The sequence below is a fragment of the Chelonia mydas genome, chromosome 2, assembly GCF_015237465.2.
Source record: "Chelonia mydas isolate rCheMyd1 chromosome 2, rCheMyd1.pri.v2, whole genome shotgun sequence".
Classification (NCBI taxonomy): Eukaryota; Metazoa; Chordata; order Testudines; family Cheloniidae; genus Chelonia; species Chelonia mydas.
The window spans coordinates 2,411,433-2,428,825 of NC_057850.1; the positions used below are offsets into that span (position 1 = coordinate 2,411,433).

At 57.4% G+C, this 17,393-nt stretch overlaps 1 protein-coding gene across 3 annotated transcripts in view; it reads right to left on the bottom strand.

The window, feature by feature from the left end:
- BOP1 (BOP1 ribosomal biogenesis factor) overlaps nt 1–17,393 on the bottom strand; it is a 104,643-nt gene that overhangs the window by 70,667 nt on the left and 16,583 nt on the right. For 2 of the 3 annotated variants that reach the window (XM_037891804.1, XM_037891806.2), the window contains exon 3: nt 14,281–14,406. In XM_037891804.1, the coding sequence (XP_037747732.1) occupies nt 14,281–14,406 (126 nt within the window). Of the gene's footprint in view, nt 1–14,280; nt 14,407–16,786; nt 16,886–17,393 lie in introns of all 3 variants that reach the window. The other variant, XM_037891807.2, reaches the window with a different exon arrangement.

Below are 17,393 nucleotides of genomic sequence, written 5' to 3' on the forward strand. Positions count from 1 at the left end.
TTACAGCTCAGTTAGGTAGCCAAGCCCCGTAACCTTATCCCCGCTTCCCAGAAAAATAAAATACTTCATGCTGGGATTAAATGAAAACCAATGGAGCAGCAGCAGCAGCAGCAGGAAAAGACACAGGACAGAATGACGTGGGGTTTAAAAACAGCAGCGAGTGGCGCCGGAGCCAAGGCATTCCTGAGCGTGGTGAGGAGCGAGCGAGCGAGCGCTCTCGCCTCTGCCAGCCACAGCCGCAGTGCCGGACGGGCGCGGCCGTACACACACACGTGGACCGGGGCGGGCATCAGATCTTTGTCCCAAAGGGATCGCCTGTTGCGGGAATTACTGCAGCACGTTTGCATTTCACCCTTCAGGTTCCCTCTCCTGCCTCCAGCCCCAACAGAGCGGGAGAGTGGGGAGAACGCTGGGAGTGGCCGGGTCTCTCTCCCAGCCTCCGGGGGCAGATCCGTTAGGACTGCTGGCGATGAGCGAGACCTTGGAGAGATTCTGGTCCAGGATTCTCCTTTCCTCTCCCCACGCCCTTTCAACGTGAAGTGTTCCGACCGTGGCAATACCAGAGCCTCTGTGTAGGCCGACCAGAGGCACAAGGGTCCCTCCATGGCCTGCGCAGCCAGTCAGCTGTTCACCTTCGCCCCTCGCGCTCGCTCTCAGCCATTGCTGCCACCAGCTTTCTCCCTGGGCCTGGTAGCTCTCCCCAGTTCAGTGCTCTCTGTCCTGTCTACTCCCTTCTCCCAGATCACTGGTGACCCTCATGAAGATCAGACCTAACACGGAGCCTGTCACGGAGTCCCCGGGCGATGCTCTGGAACTGCTACCTACGAAGCCAGGCAGGACTCTGGGGAAGTCTCCTTTCTGTGAGCAGCCTGTCTGCAGGACACACAGCTCACACAGCTTCCCCCTTCCTGGGTCTGACCTCGGAGCATTCAGCATCCTCCGCCCCTCCGTGCGCTTCCCCCAGCAAGTCTGCCCAGGCAGGGTCCTGGGGAAGCCAGAGGGTCCTGCCCCACAACTCCGCAGTCAGACGTGACTCTCAGCCAGCCAGGAAAACAGAAGGTTTATTAGACGACAGGAATATGGTCTAACACAGAGCTTGTAGGTGCAGAGAACAGGACCCCTCAGCTGGGTCCATTTTGGGGGGCCGTGAACCAATCAACCACGTCTGTACTTCACTCCATGTCCCCAGCCAGCCCCAAACGGACTCTCTCCAGCCCCTCCTCCTCTGGGCTTTGACCCTTTCCCGGGCCAGGTAGTCACCTGATCTCTTTGTCTTCAACCCTTTAGCTCTCACCTTGCAAGGGGGGAAGGGCCAGGCCATCAATTGCCAGGAAACAGGGTGTGGGCCATTCTCTGTGTCCAGACCCCTGCACACACCTGCCCTCTAGGGCTCTGCAGCGATCATACACCCTTACTCCACCACCTAGATACTTAAGAACTGCCTAGGGGAAACTGAGGCACACCCACACTATTCAGAGGAAACATTAAGAACAGTCCCGCTTTGTCACAGAGCCACACGCCCCACAACGCAATAGGACAAGTTACCCTTGGGCCAATTCCCAAGCCACATGAAAGCGGCGGCAGAGCCCATTTGCATTCTGAGAAATACTGTAGCAAAATCTTCACTGGAAGCCAAGGTACAGAGACTCCTGGCCCTATGGGAGAAGCGGCTTCTCCCCCGGAACGAGCAGAACTGGGTAGGTAGAGGCAGAACATTATTACAATAGTGTCTCAACGGAGATCAGGGCCCATGCGTGACAGGTGCTGTGCCCAGATACTGAGAGCCCCCTCCAGAAGAGCAAAGCCAAAGAGATAAGAGCCCGGTGGGGAAAAGCAAGGGTCAGCCCCATGCCACTGAGGAAGGGAGGGATTATGGGCTTATCTTCTATGGATGCGTGAGGGCTCATCTACACTTAAAAAGCAGCAATAGCAGGGCTGTACGTCAGCGTAGATGCTACCTACAGCGACGGGAAGAGGTCTCCCCATGGCCTGGCTAATCCGCCTCCCTGAGGCGAATTCTTCCGTCGACCTGGCACTGGCCACACAGGGACGTGGGTCGGCTTGACTATGCTGCTCAGGAGCTTGGATTTTTCACACCCCGGCCTGACCTAGTTTTACAGTGTAGACCAGGCTTTCGTACAGGGATTACTGCCCTCAGGCCAGCTTAGCCCAAGTGGCCATACTTCAGTACGACACTTGAGTTACCCAGAGTGATGTGAGCAGCTGAATGATCAGATTAGCTGATGGTGAGTCACTGTAACTTGAGATATTGCATCCCCACTGCATTAGAGACTCAACCTGCTCCCTGCCCCCGTGGGCCCACGAGCTCCAGCTTAAAGCACCACTTCGCTGGAGCTAGATGTGTGCATGGGGACTGGAAGGCAGCTCCTGGTGTTGTGAAGGACATGCCCGACGTGACTTCACCAGGTCACATGGAGGGCCTGGGCCAGAGCTGGGAATGGACCCCACGTCCCAGTCACAGTCCAGGGCGCCTCTGCTTGGTGATCAATTCTTAGCTCCGGAACATGCTTTCGCTCCTCTGGCTGCCAGAGCTCAGGTCTGGCCCATGCAGGGCATATGGATTTCCTTCCCAGGGAACCAATGGGAATTTGGAAATCGGCCACGCTGATTCACTGAGCGGATTTTTAACCCAAAAAAAACAACCAACCAAGCAGGGCTGTGCAGTGCCCAGCACAGAGGGGCACAATTCTGTATTCCAGCTGGGACCCCGTTTATTTCCAACACGCCTCCCACTGCTGCTTACTACCTACAGGAGCGTCACCTTCTGGGTAATCTGAGCATCCTGAGGTCGTTCCTTCCGTGCACAGCAGGGAGTGAACTTTGCTCACCAGCTAGCAAGAGCCAGGATGACGTCAGTACACACACACGTTTCTCTTTTCTCCTATCCCCTCCCCAGACTTCCCGGGTGAAATCCTGGCCCCACTGAAATCGACAGGGTCAGGCCTTCACCCTGTCACTTCTCAGGTAACTGCCCGTGCTTCCTTAGCTCCCTACGGCCCAGCTCAGCCACCAGCTCCTCTCTGTATTCCTCTCACCGCCACAGAGCCAGCGGCTAGTTTGTGAACGTTTACCTAGTGCTCCGTAGTTCAAGCTTTTTACTTGCCCTGTTAAAGAGCCTGTCGAAAAGGAGTTCAGGGGCTCAGATGGGTCCAATGAGTTTATTTCACACCCCTCCTTCGCCCGCAAAGCTGCCAGCTCTCCAAGCCCCCGGCCACACCAACCTTTATTCCCCCTAAGCAAAGAGCAGCCCGACTTGCTGCCTTTCCCCAGCAGCCCTGTCTGGCTGCAGCTGGCCAGGAAGAGGCAGCGGCTGTCCTAGCTCCTGCTTTTGGAGACACCCAGCTGATCGCGGGCCCAGCCCAGGAACCCTGGTCTGGTCCAGGCTGCTCAGCAGCACTGCAGGCTCCACAGGGAGCTGGGCAAACCAGCTTCAAGTCCGGCCCTGAAATGCCACTGTGCCGAGAGCCTTCAGAGCACAGGCCCAGCCGGCCCAGGGGCTGGGCGCGGCCATGGCAGACACAGAACGTCTCCCAAGCAGCCCCTGGCCACGCTCATGGAGTACGAAGCCAAACCATGGGTCAGATCGCAGCACATTGGTTCCTTCCCTGCACCAGCCTGAGATCAGAAACCTTCCCTGTCCGGCTTTCCCGGCGCAGCTCCTGTGGCTTCTCCAAGAGCCACGGACTCAACGGCCAGCCGCTGCCTCGCCTGAGCGACAGAGCTTGGCGCAGACATCGCGGGGGCTGGTTGATTAGCCCTGCACCTGGCTTTACAGAGCCACTTCAGGTCCTGGATTCGACCGAAGCAGCCTCCTGCCTCCTCCCCCCGCCCCCAGCTCTTCCTCTCACTCGTGAAACGGAACCAAGGCTAACGAGGCGGGATGCTGGAACAGGGGCCAGCAATTCACGGGGAGAGCCACCTCCCCCACAGGTTCATTCTGAACAAGCTCCTCTCTTGGGAGGAGAGTGCAGTGTTGATGTGCAGCGCCCCCGATCCGCTAAGCCAGCCCCCTGTGCTCGGATGCTGATTCTGGGGAAGGGCCCTTCAGGCCACTGCCTACAGCAGGGTGACAGCATGACTTTCTGAGCCCATGTAATCTCTGGAGGGGCCGTGCAGAGGCCCGCGATGGCTGCCTGGAGGCTTGGGCAGGCTCGGAGCGGAGACCCATCATTCCTTTAGAAGCGGAGGTCATGGGCTGGATCTCTGGCTTCCCAGGCCAGCGCTCTGCCCATGACATTAGGGAAGCCGCTCCAGGCACTCCAAGCAGGGGGAGTACTCCACACTTCCCTGTGGCCCTTGTGCCTTGGAAAGATGGTGGAGAGGCTGGCATGCACCTTCACCTGTACCATGGCGGGGACCACAGCCACTGCAGGGGGAGCAACGTCTGCCACAGGGGCTATGAGTGATCCCTGCCCTGCCTGGGGGCTAGGGGAACGTTCAGACTGTTCTCAGCTCCTCTGTGCCAGGCCTACAGACGTGCAATGGTTACACTGCCCTGGCCTTCGCTGAAGAGCCCTTTGGGTACACTGCAAACCGGGAATGACATGCAATACCTTGGCCTCACTGGGCCGCTACAGGGGAATACAGACCCAAGGTTAGGCGTCACGGGAGAGCCACCCACATTTCTACAGTGGCGGGCCTGGCTGCAGAACCGAGCATGCCGCGCTGCCTCCATTCAGGGGGGCCGCGGGGGGCTCTGCAATCAGCAACACTTTGTACAGCTTAGGCGCAGCCTTTGGACCTCTGGCCAACAAGAGCCCTGGCTGGATAAAGCCTGGGCAACCTGCGTGACCGATAAAGTGCAGACAGGGGAGGATCTAATGGGGTTAGTTCTTCAGTGTAAACCCTGCGCCTTCTCCTTTCAGCAGACACGATGCCGGTGAGTTTCCAGCAGCGGGAACGAGATCTCAGCAGGTTTGCTTGGGAGGAGGAGATTTGCTTCAAAAGGGACGAGCTGAAAACTGAGCCGGAGCAGAGCATGCAGACCTCGCACACAGAGGGGGAAAATAAATGGAAAAAAGTTTCCGCTCCTCAGCTGAAAGTTGTTGTGGGTTTTTCTCTCTCTCTCTTTTTGGGTCAGAGACCTGATTGTTTCAATGTATTTCACTGATGTAATTCCTTCCAGAGTAAGAAAGTCTTTCCTGTCCCGATTGAGCTGCTGTGCGAACACTTTAAATATCAAGTCTGGGGCAGCCAGAAAATAGAGTCATTGAGTTCCTCTTTTTTATGATTGTATCAGCACCAGTTAATTGGTTTCTTTTCCTTACGCCACACACCAGCCCCGCCTGGGCCTCGTGCTCCGCTCGGGGTAGCTCTCTGCAGAGCAAGCCTGAAGCAGAAGGGTTACTGCACTTTCGCCCAGTGCCAACAGGCGGCACAGAGCCAGCCTGAGTTTCCATTTGGAAATGCCAGCCTGGCCCAGACAGAACCCAGCTGGGACGGAGTGCAGCGCCGACCTATCCTGGGGTGGCAGTGTGCAGAACAAGTCTGCCTTGACGCTATCAAATCCCTGCAGCTCCAACACCCCGATTGCCCCCGCCCCCGAAACACAGGCGCGGCGCAGAGAGAAACTTTCCACTCTGGCTGCAGGACCTGGAGGCCGAGCCTTCGCCAACCTCTTGCAGCTGCGGAGACTGCCCCACTCAGGCGAGCCCCAGCCACTCTACCATCCTCCCAACGGCCCAGAGTCCAGCCCGAGACGCCGAGGGCAGGGGAACGCCTTGGTGCTAGACCCCTCCAAACCCCTTAATAGGGAGCAACGAACTAAGGGACAGAGCTCAGACCCCTCCCGCCCCATCCAGCGTGGGTAAGCCAGGGCGTGCGGAAGGCTGGGAAGCGTAGCAGCTGGGCTGGGCGGCCCTTTGCCCAGACCCAGGCTTTCCGCCCTCCGAAGAAAGCTCCAGAGCGCGTCAAGCCAAGACCATCAGGAGAGGCGGCGTCTGGGGACCCAGCCGCACGCGGAGAGGCTCACCACCTGGCTGCCTCTGCTGTCCCCGGCCAGACACTCGGGCGTAGCACCTCCTGCAAAGCCAAAGTGGGAACAAGCAACCTACAGAGAGAGCCCATGGACCCGCCCACCCAGCGCCCCCAGCAGGCGGACAAGAGCTGCTCCAGGCTGCACCAGGCCCTTGACCTCCTGCTACGCTGCCACAGGGGCACATGGCTCCCTGCTCAGGCCTCACAACCAAAGACAAACGGGGAGGACGAACCGCCACGCTGAATCGGACCATGTGAGGGGATGCCTACTCCACACAGGCCCCGAGGGGGTTCATCTGGGCACGAGAGGCCAGTTAACACACCAGGCAGCACCGGGGGGAGAGCAAGCCAGGCTAAACTGAGACTGAAGCCCAGCTGGGGAGGGGCTGGATGGTGACTAGAAAGCCAGGTGGTTTGTAGAAGAAAAGGGCTGCCAGACAAGTGTCTGCTGTCACTCTCCAAGGCACACAAGAGGTAGGAAGCCATCTGGGGAGACGGCAAGGAGCCTGAGCGAGCAGACCCTGGCTGCCAGCTCCAGGGTCCCGGGGCTGGAACCGGAGTAAAGTGAGAGCCTGGGTTCCCCTACCGGCCACTGAGAAAGGTAGGGCGAAATCCCTGGAAGTTAGGGGTGTGGGGACCATGGAGCCCAGAAACCGATGGAAATCCCGCTGCAAGGTCATTGGACTATCACGGAGCTGGACTCCCTGCAGCAGGAGGGACCACCGCAGCAACGGAACGACTGTTGGCAGAGGGCACCATATGGGGAAACGGCCACTACGCCACACCTGGCCATGAGGAGGCGCTCCCGCGGCGAGCCAGCCCCTTTGCAGACCAGGAGCCCATCTAGCCTGGTATCCTGCCTCTGACAGCGGCCAAGACCAGGTGCTTCAGAGGAAGGCAGAATTCACTCCAAAGTGGACAATTATGAAATAGCAAAACACAGGGAGAAACTTCAGTCTGTGGCTGGCTTACACCCTGATGCAGTCGCTAAACAGAACTCTGGTGCTCTCATAATCCATGGGAATGCCAAGCATTCGTTACTTTTGCAAAGCACTTGGCATCAATAGCTTGTGGCAATGAATTCCACAGGCTAATTGTGTGTTAAACCCTTTACATTATGTGTGGGAAGAGGGGTGAATAAATCAGTTTTAAATTTGTGCCTTTGCCATCTCATTGATTATCCCTTTACTCCTGTAGCCGAGATGGTGGCAGGACTGCCCAATTTACCTTACCCATACTCTGTTATTTTACAGACACCGATAGGGTGTCCCCTTAGATTCCATTTCCTCTCTAAACTAAACCACCTCAGTCTTTTAAACCCCTCTGCGTACATGAGGTGGTGTCAGGTCTTGGACTGCTCCCCTTGGCCCGCTCTGGAGCACTCCCCCCCCATTTCTGCTGTATCCTTTCAAGAGGAGGAGATCAGAAGTGAGCACACGATTCCACAGACGGACACCGCATTGATTCATAGATGGTTTTCTGAATTTCTCCCCATCCCATGTCTTACGCACCCTGACTTGGCGGGCTGCTCTCCCTGCTGCTGGGCACCAAGCCCAGGCTTTCACGGCCTTGTCCTCCGACAGCCCTTGGATGTGTGGGAAGAGCTCACGCTATTCCTCGCAACGGACGCTACTGATGAACATGCTGCCCATTCACCTAGCCTAGCGGGGTCTGAACTCCCTCCCACGCTTCTCTAGCCCTGGCTTGAAAGGAACGAGGGTCTCTAATGTTTCCGGGATGGGAGCAGAAAGGAACGGGTATGTTTTGGAGGAGAAGGTAGCAAAATCACGATGTATTTTCCTCAGCTGCATCAACGAGCAGGGGGCGGGAGAGAAGAGACCCCAAAGATGTGTGAGCGGGGCTGTGAACGAACTGGCCCTCAGCCTGGCACAAACAGAGCAGGACTCCTGCTGGCTCTGAGCGGGAAGGATGGAGCCAGCTGCCCACCAGCCCTGGGCTGAGGCGCACTTCTCCGGAGAACACTCTGCTCCTTAGACCACGCGGGGCGGCAGAGTGCGGCAGGTGCGTGGAGCTGGCAGAGCGAACTTGGAGCCTACATACGCAGGAGAAGAGCGAGGCTGGCTGGCCTGTTACACCAGGCTGGCAAACTGCAACACCCCTAAGCGCAGGTGTCCGCACCGCTCCCCCCGCAGTCAAACCAGCCCTCGCAGAGCCAGCACTAGCCTTGTCATCTGCAGGGGGCACGTCAGGAGCCTCCAGGCCTCCTCCTCCAAGGAGACCATGCACTTGGCTCCAAGACGCTCCCAGCCAGCGAGACAAGGCGTTCGACCCCATCCTATCACTGCTGAACGAGACAGTCACCACGGCGGTGAAAAGGACTGAATGCCCCTGCCATGCAGCCCATGGGTCGGCACGTGGGGGAGGTGTGCCCTGATGCCCCAGTCCTGGGGCAGGGGAGAGGACGGGCAGTCCGGCCAGCACCTGTCCCCAGGGTTAAGTAGTGCTGGTGTAGACAAGCAATCCCTGGCCTTATGGCTGCGTTCTGCTAATTACGGCCTCTCGGCTGCCTTACCTCACACCCCTCTGAGGCCACTGTGTGGGGCTAAGCGCTGGCACCTCTCCAATGAGATGTGCTAAGTGTTTAATACGGTCTGGAAGTGGGAAGCCCCAGGCATCTGCTGCAGCTAGCCGGTCAGGAAGCACGCACACACACACGCACCCGCAGTGATGAGTTTAAGAAGCTGTCTGCCAGCAGTACATTCTGAAGGGTTTTTTCCCCTCTCTTGGCTAATCAGCTACTGAAAGAAGAGCTCCCTCAGCCCCGCCAGCCACGGCACTCTCCCCCAGCCCGGGTCAGCTGCGCTGCGGAGGAGGGAAGTGGGCTTGGAACGGCCGGCGGCTCACTGAGGAGCACTCAAGGCACCTTCATTCATTATCCACTGACATATGGAATAGTCATTGCGGGAGGAAACAGAACCAAACAAAAGCCCCAAACTGCTTCCTCCCAGCGAGGCCTGACAGCCCCTGCAGCCTGCAGCCATTCATCTCAGCCCCACGGAGAGGAAGAGACACTTGGACGGGACGACAAGTGTTGAAGTGGCTGTGGGGCCTGGAGGTGGGGAACGGCCCCCCCAAAGGGAGCTGCCTTAATTGCCAACCTGCCCAGGGAAACATTTACACATCCTGTGCTTTCATGTCCTTCACCACGCGGGACCTGAGCACTGACAACCAAGAGTGGATGCGAAGGGAGAGGGCCCCGAGGGCGATGCGGAGTTCCCGTGCCCGAGAGCGCCCGGCCAGGAAACCAAGTTATTTTGTTGTGTCTCTTCTCAGAGCACACAGTGGAGTGTGATTTGGGCGCCTGGCCAGCCCAGGCGCTGACGCCTGCCAAGCGAGCGGGAGCTCAGGGAGAGGAAATTTAGTCTGCGTTAAGCACGGGGGCACTGTGGGTCACAGCTCGGATTCTTTATGACAGAGCTCCGAAACCCACGCACCCACAGCGGCAGAGCCAGCCAGCCCAACGGCAGCCCGAGTCACAGCCCACGCCCAGGGGCGCCACCACGCAGTGCCCCACTTCCCAACTATCCAAGTGTCATCTCACCACTGGAGGCTCCGGGGGCTGTTACAGGTGACATGGGACCGGCTTCGTGCTATGCACAAAACACCCCGCCGCAGGTCATCGGCTCGGCACAAAAACCCGCCATGAAACAGGCAAAGGAGCTCCCAGGGGGCAGCCCTGGGGGCTCGGCAGCCGACATTACCCAGCATGCCATGCAGGCTGCTCACTCAGACGCCCCACCGCAGGGGCTGGACCTTTCTGTGCAGAGCAGGAACATCCAGAGCTCTGGTTAATTAGGGGTATTAAACCTCCTGCCGTAGGGGTTTCAGACAATGGATCAGATACCTGGGGAGAGGGGCAGATGACTCTGCTGAGTGTCCAGTTTCTCACACCTTCCTATGAAGCACCTGGTGCCAGCCAGGGTCAGTGACAGGAGACTGGGTTAGATGGCCTGTGGTCTGACCCAGTCAGGCCATTGCTATGCTGGTGGAGCGGGAGGACTGGCTCTCAGTCCTGTCAGCTGTGCAGACTGCTCTCTCCCATGGAAGGTGAAGGTAGTTGCAACCTGTCCCTCTCTCTTAGCAAAGCCTGGATGCCCCTGGTTTGACGGGGACCAGCAGCTCTGAGGGCTGAAATCCTCTGCCAGCAGCAGCCAGCCTGGGCGAGCCCCACTCCGATTTCCTGGGTACAGCTTGTGAGGATCCGGGGACTAGAACCCGGGTCTGCAGAGCCTGGGTCAGCTGATGCTCCCACAGCGCCACCAGGAGACCACGCAGAGGTACAGCCAGGGAGCACCATGGAGACCACCAAGAGACCCAGACTGACGGTGCCCTACAGCCCTCTGATTGGCCAAGCACCCTATTTATCCTCAGGGGTTGCCCCTGGAAGTTGTCCAGGTAACCACACAGATTTTGGCCCTTTGCTTGAGCTCCAGCCTCCCGACTCCAGCCCGGTACCAGCTCTGAGCTCCGGCCTCCCAACCCTGGCCTGACTCTTGCTTACGGGACCTGGCTATTGCAATTCCTCCAGCTCCAGCTTGGTGATTACTGCCCTTGGGCAGACCTCAGCCCAGCTGTGACCGCTAGGCCACACCACCTACAGCCCAGGCCCTTACACAGCCTGGGCGGGTTCACTTGACTAACTGCACAGTTGCGCTGAGGAACACCCAGCTGGACTCAATGACCTTTGCAGAGAGGGAGGGTTTGAACCCTCCCCCAGGAACAATCACAAATCTAGAAGGTTTTGAAGTCCAGGATCTCACAGCAAGCACGGCAATATGCCCTCCCTACAGAAATGGGGGAGGCAGCCTGCCCAGAGGCGGTGCCCTGGGCAAGTCCAGTGCAGGTGGGAAGAGGCAGCTGGAGCAGAGATCTCGCTGAGCCCCTTCCGAGAAGAGAGCCCCAACCTGCAGGCAATTCTGCAGAAAGGCCCCCTCCTTCCCCTCCACACGCACAGCCCAACCCATCAGACCACAGCCGTACAGTCGGGGGATGAGTGAGACCGTAGCCAGGCGACTCCTTCAACGATCCAACTGGCTCTGTAGCTTCCACAGTGGCTGGGCAGAAGGAAGCCCCAGGTTGTGGGGTGAGCGCCCAGTACCTGCTGGTGGAACTGGAGTCGGGAGGCTGGCTGCTCCCCACAGCACCTAGTGGCAATAACTCACCAGATGTGTCTCTAAACAAATCCCCCTACACAGACTTCAAAAGAGCTTCTCATTCACCCTGGAGGGCGAGGCCACACCTAGAGCTTCAACTGGAGTCAAGGCTCAGTGAGAAACTGGCGCCCTGTTGGGGGAAACATGGCTGGCCCCGAGGGGGGCTGGCTCCACACTCTCTTATGGGGAAGGGGTGGCTGGGCCCCATGCCCTCAGCCAGCTATAGGCAAGCGAGGGCTCCCAGCAGAGGCAAACACAAAGCATACAGTGTGCACATCGCAGCCACAGGAAGCGGAAGCCTCAGGGCCCTTATGGAAGAGAGATAAATACAATCACAGAAAGGGGGTTGGGGGCAGGGGGAGGGAAGTCAGGAACAAAACCACTGAAAGTTGTTCTGATGTCAGCAGGTTCTGAATCAGTGCTTTCCCCACTGGGGCCCTGAAATAGGACCAGCTGGGGAGACAGACCTTGAATTCCTGCATGAAAGGGTTTTTCCCTGGGTTATGCTGCAGCCATTACACAAGTGTACATTTTCTAAAGTCGTATATTTCACTTCTCTCTAAATCTCTATTCCAGATCTGGGGGCAGGGACAGCCCTGGCCCAGGTGGGCCTCAAGCCCGCTAACATCTAACCTCCAGGGCCTTCACGGGACCAGACAGGCAAGCAGGCTCCCAAGCCCCCTCCTCTCAAAGCAGACTTAACACGAAGGTGCCGACCTCTTGCAATTGCTGCGTGCCTTATGAGAGCTGGGGTGTCCGCCCCGCGCCCAGCCAGCCCCAGCTCGGGTAATTCCATCCCAGCTCTCGGAACAGCAGCCTGTAGCTCCGGACACCCCGCCAGCCTCGGCAGCGCGGCCCCGGGAGGCAGCAGCACTGCACTGTCTCCTCGCCCCACGCTCTGGGCCGAGCGAGCTCTTACCCTTGGGTTCACAGCCTCAGACCCAACCGCTGCCCCAAAACAGGCAGGCTGAAGACGGTTAAGCAGTCTTGTGGGACTGCAAACTAACGATCACAGAACCAAGAGCGACGAGCCCCGTTGCGATTCCAGCTACGCAATCCCCAGAAAGCTACTGCAGCCTTCTCTCCCAGCCTAACCCGAGAGGCAAAGCACTCCAGTGCCTATTGCCTTATGAGCCTAGGGTGGGTCCTTGGCTCTCTCCTGCCCACGTATCTTATCTCTCTGGGCCTCTGTATCCCCTCTGTCCTGACACTGGACTAGAGGCTTTACCGGAATCCAATGTATCCCATTTACTCCATTCCCTTTGGTCACTGATTGGGCAATTAAAAAACAGAATCAAGTTTGTCTAGCAAGACCAGTGTTTCACCATCCCCCCGGTAAAGCTGCTTACCGCCGACGATTCCCTTATCCTCTAGAACGTAAGAACAGCCACACTGGGTCAGACCAATGATCCATCTAACCCTGCATCCAGTCTACTCACAGTGGCCAGTGCCAGGTGCCCCAGAGGGAATGAACAGAACAGGGAATCATCAAGTCATCCATCCCATCGCCCGTTCCCAGCTTCTGGCACACAGAGGTTTAGGGACACCCAGAGCATGGGGTTGCATCCCCTGCTCATCCTGGCTAATAGCCATTGTTGGCCTAGCCTTCATGAACTTAGCTAGTTCTTTTCTGAACTCTGTTATAGTCTTGGCCTTCACAGCATCCTCTGGAAACAAGTTCCACAGACTGATTGTGCGCCGTGTGAAGAAATACTTCCGTTTGTTTTAAACCTGCTGCCTATTCATTTCACTGGGTGACCCCTGGTTCCTGTGTTATGAGGAGTAAACAACACTTCCCTAGGCACTCTCTCCACACCAGTCCTGATTTTATAGACCTCAGTCATATCCCCCCTTCGTCGTCTCTTTTCCCGGCTGAACAGTTCCAGGCTTTTTAATCTCTCCCCACACAGAAGCTCTTCCAGACCCCTGAGCATTTTTGTTGCTGTTCTCTGTCCCTTTCCCACCTCTAGTGTCCGTTTTGAGCTGGGGCGACCAGACCCGCCGTAATCACAGAGTGGGCGTACGATGGATGGATGGACGTGAACCCTGGCTCTCAACCTTCATCCCCTTATTTTACCAGGGCCCGAAGCAGTCTGAGAGCGATTGCCAGGCTCACCGCTCCTTGCGAATGTTTCCAGTGCACACTGGCTTTTCAGTGCAATTCTCCGTGGCACTCGACAGGCATTAGCCAGCAGCCTCAGCACTGCACGGGGCCTGCCCTCCAGACATCAGCATATTCCCTTGCCACTCATGGCTTTCCCCACAGCTAAGCGCACCAGGCGCTTTCACGGGCCTGGCTCACTCACCGCAGGGGTCTTGTGGAGTGTAAGTTCAAAGCAGTTTGGGTACCAGTTTCCCAGACACACAATGGAATTGGTGAAATGGCATGTACGCCCCCCGCCCCAGAGCAGCCAGCGTGGGGGAAATTCTCCCCTTCACCCCAAAGGCGAGCCAAGAAAGCCTCCCTGTTGATCTCGTCCCATCCTGCTGCCTCTTTTGACCAAGCACTTAGTCTCAATTCCCTTTCCTTTGGCCTTCCTGAGCACCAGCTTGCCACACGCCAACATGCCAGATCTTCCGACGCACTATGGAGGGGGACGACAGCACCGCCTTCTCCAGCATGGCCCCTAGCTCCCGCTCCGTTTGGGACACTGCTGAGGATTTCCCTCCTTGCCCTGAAAACACTCCAGACAGATCAGACGTCGCAGGCCTGAAGCTAAGTTTTCCAGGCTGTGGACCCCACAATGAATTACTCGAGGTATACGAGAACAAACTGCACATGCAAAAAAAAAAAAAAATCCCACTGCTTCCCAGGTAGCATCAGCCGCCTCCCCATTCCTTCCTACTGCCTAGAACTACTTCCCGGCCTCTTGACTCTCCCTTGGCTTCCCAGTCTCCGCAGAAGAGGTCTTTTCGCCTTGCCCCAGCCCTTGGAGACCGGCAGGCTCTGTAGCAAGCAGGGACCAACTCCACTGCCTTACCACTCACCATGAACAGTACTTTGCAGTGGGCCCGAGGAAACGCCCGGCTCACAAAGCCATGCCTGGCTGAGCAAGCCCACCACGTCTCAACCACAGCAGAGCTTATGCCACTTCAACCTGGATCCTACCTCTTCGTCTGAGCTGTCCTCCTCGTATTCACCCTTCAGAGGGGGTCCCTGCTGGGCGCTGGGCATTGAGTCGGTCTCCAAGCTCTGGCACTGCACTTGTTCCTTCTTCTGGGAAGCCATCCTGGCCTGCAAGGCAATGAGAAGATAGAGACTCGGTTCAGCGTGACCCCATTACACCGACTGTGCGTGACATGACCACTTGTTTGACTCGGTAACCTCCCCCATTTGGGAGTTTCAATGAAGCGCCCAGAGTGCCCGTCAGCTGCAGAGCATCACAGAAGCCAGGACCTACTGAACTCCCGAGTCTTTCCCCCCACCACCCAAGCCCTTACCCTAAGGATCCTGGGTAGACCAGGGTCACCATATTACCCAAGGAAGGAATTAGTTTATTAGACTAGGTGATTCTAAAAAAGGAACAGCCCACCCTTACAGCCCCCAGGGCTGTGAAGAGAAAAACAGAATTAGCCCCAACCTCCTGGGGGCTAGCCATTGGGGCAATCTTCTAGGCAGCTGTACTGCCTTCCCCGGCCACAGAGGAGAACACCCTCTAACTTGGCTGACTTTTTCTCCCCCCTGCAGCTTCTGCTGGCTGGTCACGTTCTGCTAAATCCCCCAGCCAAGGGTCAAACCACAGGCACCTGCCCCACGCAGCCCATGGCATAACCCCCTCTGGGAGGACACTCGCTCGTTCCACACCCAGACGAGGCTACTGCAGAGATGGGGCACCAGACAGGACATGGGGATGGGGACGGGGAAGGCATGCTCTGGTTAGCCCAGCCCTGCCCCAGGAACAGCGGAGAGGGATGTGTGCAGGCTCCTCAGGCCCTGGAGGGGGCTGGCAGCTCGGGAGATAAACGTCTGGCTATTCAGAGCACACAGGCCTGGGCAGCCCCTGCAGGCCACATCACCCATTCCCAGAGCAAGCCGGACCCAGCTCTGCATTCAGCATCCCCTTCCCTGCAAACCAGCAGCCTCAGGATTTCTGATGCTCGCCCCACATGTCCCTACAGACTCCCCACCCACAGCCCTTTTAACCATGGCAACCAAGATTCAGAACCATAGGACTGGCAGGGCCTCGAGAGGTCGTCTAGTCCAGTCCCCTGCACTCGTGGCAGGACTAAGGATTCTCTAGCCCATCCCTGACAGGGGTCTGTCTAACCTGTTCTTAAACTTCCCAAGGATGGAGATTCCTCAACCTCCCTGGGCAATTTATTCCAGAGCTTATCCACCCTGACAGGAGGATTTTTTTTAATGTCCAACCTAAACCTGATGAAATACATCCAAGAATACTCAAGGAGCTGACTGAGGAGATATCTGAGCCATTAGTGATCATCTTCGACAAGTCCTGAAAGACGGGAGATTCCACAGGACAGGAAGAGGACAAATACAGTGCCCATCTGCAAAAGCGGGAATAAGGACAACTCAGGGAATTATAGGCCAGTCAGCTTAATTTCTGTGCCCAGAAAGATAATGGAGCAAATAATTAAGCCATCAATTTGCAAACACCTAGAGGATAATAAGGTGATAAGTAACAGTGGGTATGGATTTGTCAAGAACAAATGGAGTCACACCAACCTAATAGCTTTCTGTGACAGGGTAACAACCCTTGTGGGTAGGGGGGAAGCAGTAGACGTGCTATATCTTGACTTTAGTAAGGTCCAGAGTGATGGGAGAAAGTCTCAGGCTAAGGCCACTGCAGGTGCTGGCAGCCAGATTCAAACTGGGGTGCCTAAAGCCGATGGACAATGTATCTGAGACATGGGCTGAGCAGCAGATGGGCCTTTGCTCGGTCTGATGCCCTCTGGTGCAGCCAGCCCCCAAAGCGTCCCTGCAAGGTGTGGGTTAGCTGATGACACCCAAGGGTGCTGCCATTTCGTAACCACAAGTTTTTCTTTGTGCCCAAGGCAGTTCTAGCAAAGAATGGGCCAGGCACAAGGCTGCACTCACAGCCCTCTGCTAACTGTGCGCCTCCAAGCAGCTCAGCGTACCCCGGGCAGCGCTCCAGAGCGACGCGCACCTGCATCTCCACAATACCTAGGGGTGCCCACAGCATGTCCAGCCATGGGTCCCCCTGACCGCTTGTCAGAAGCGACGGGATCAGACCGGATCTGCCTAAAATGGCGCCGAACACAGCTTCCAGCACAGCACAGGGCAGCCTGGCAAGGCCCCCGGTGCCAGCACACCCTGCATTTTGAGTCAGAGAGCTGCATGCTGAGATGTGTGGCGTGCGGGACTGCCCCCGTGGCATTCCAGGCATTAGCCACCCTGCGCAGCCCGGGCAGGGCTCAGCCCCACTCCGACACGGGTAACCAGACAACACCACGTTGCAGACTGCGCCCACTCGCTGACCTGCAGACCCGGCCCTGGAAAAGAGATTCTCCCCCCGCCCCCCTCGGGGGACCCTGGCTGGATCGGGTTTACCAGAGGAGTCAATGAAATAATCAGAAAAACAGCCCCAGAAAACCCCCCTCAGGGGAGCAGTAAAATCCACACAGCGTGCGATCACCTTCGACTGTACACAACACCAACGCCGCTCCCGCCGAGCCGCAGGGAGCCGGGTGGGAGAGAGCCTGGAAAATACAGGGCCAGCAAGGGGATGAGATTACTGCAAAAACAAAAGGCTTTATTAAATTTTTTTAAGAAGGAGATTGGAGATAAGTTTTTCTCCAGGCTTTTGGCGCTCAGATGGCTTTGGACCGGAGTTTCCATCTCCCCCCGCACTCACTTCCCCTCTCCCCCCGCCACCACGGTGAGCTTTGGAGAAAGAGCTCGCACTGCCAGACTGGGTCCCTGGCGCTGCAGGCTGCCTCTGACAGCCAGTGACACACCATCCTCCGCCCTCCGCGCCGGCCCCTTCCTAGCGCCCTCGGGCTGCGTAACCCACCGACACCCTCCGCAGTGACCTAGACAGCAGAGGAGACAAGCTGCGCGCTCCCTGGGAGCGGAGATCAAACCACGGCCTCTGGGCTGCTTAAGCGGAGCCCTTGCGTAAAATCCATCCCAAGTCACCCTCTAGCACATCTGGGATGCAGGCAGGATTCTAGTGCTTAGCGATTAACTACATCTCTGGGCATTAGCCAGCTGCGGAGAACTCTCCCTAGCAAAGCAACGGT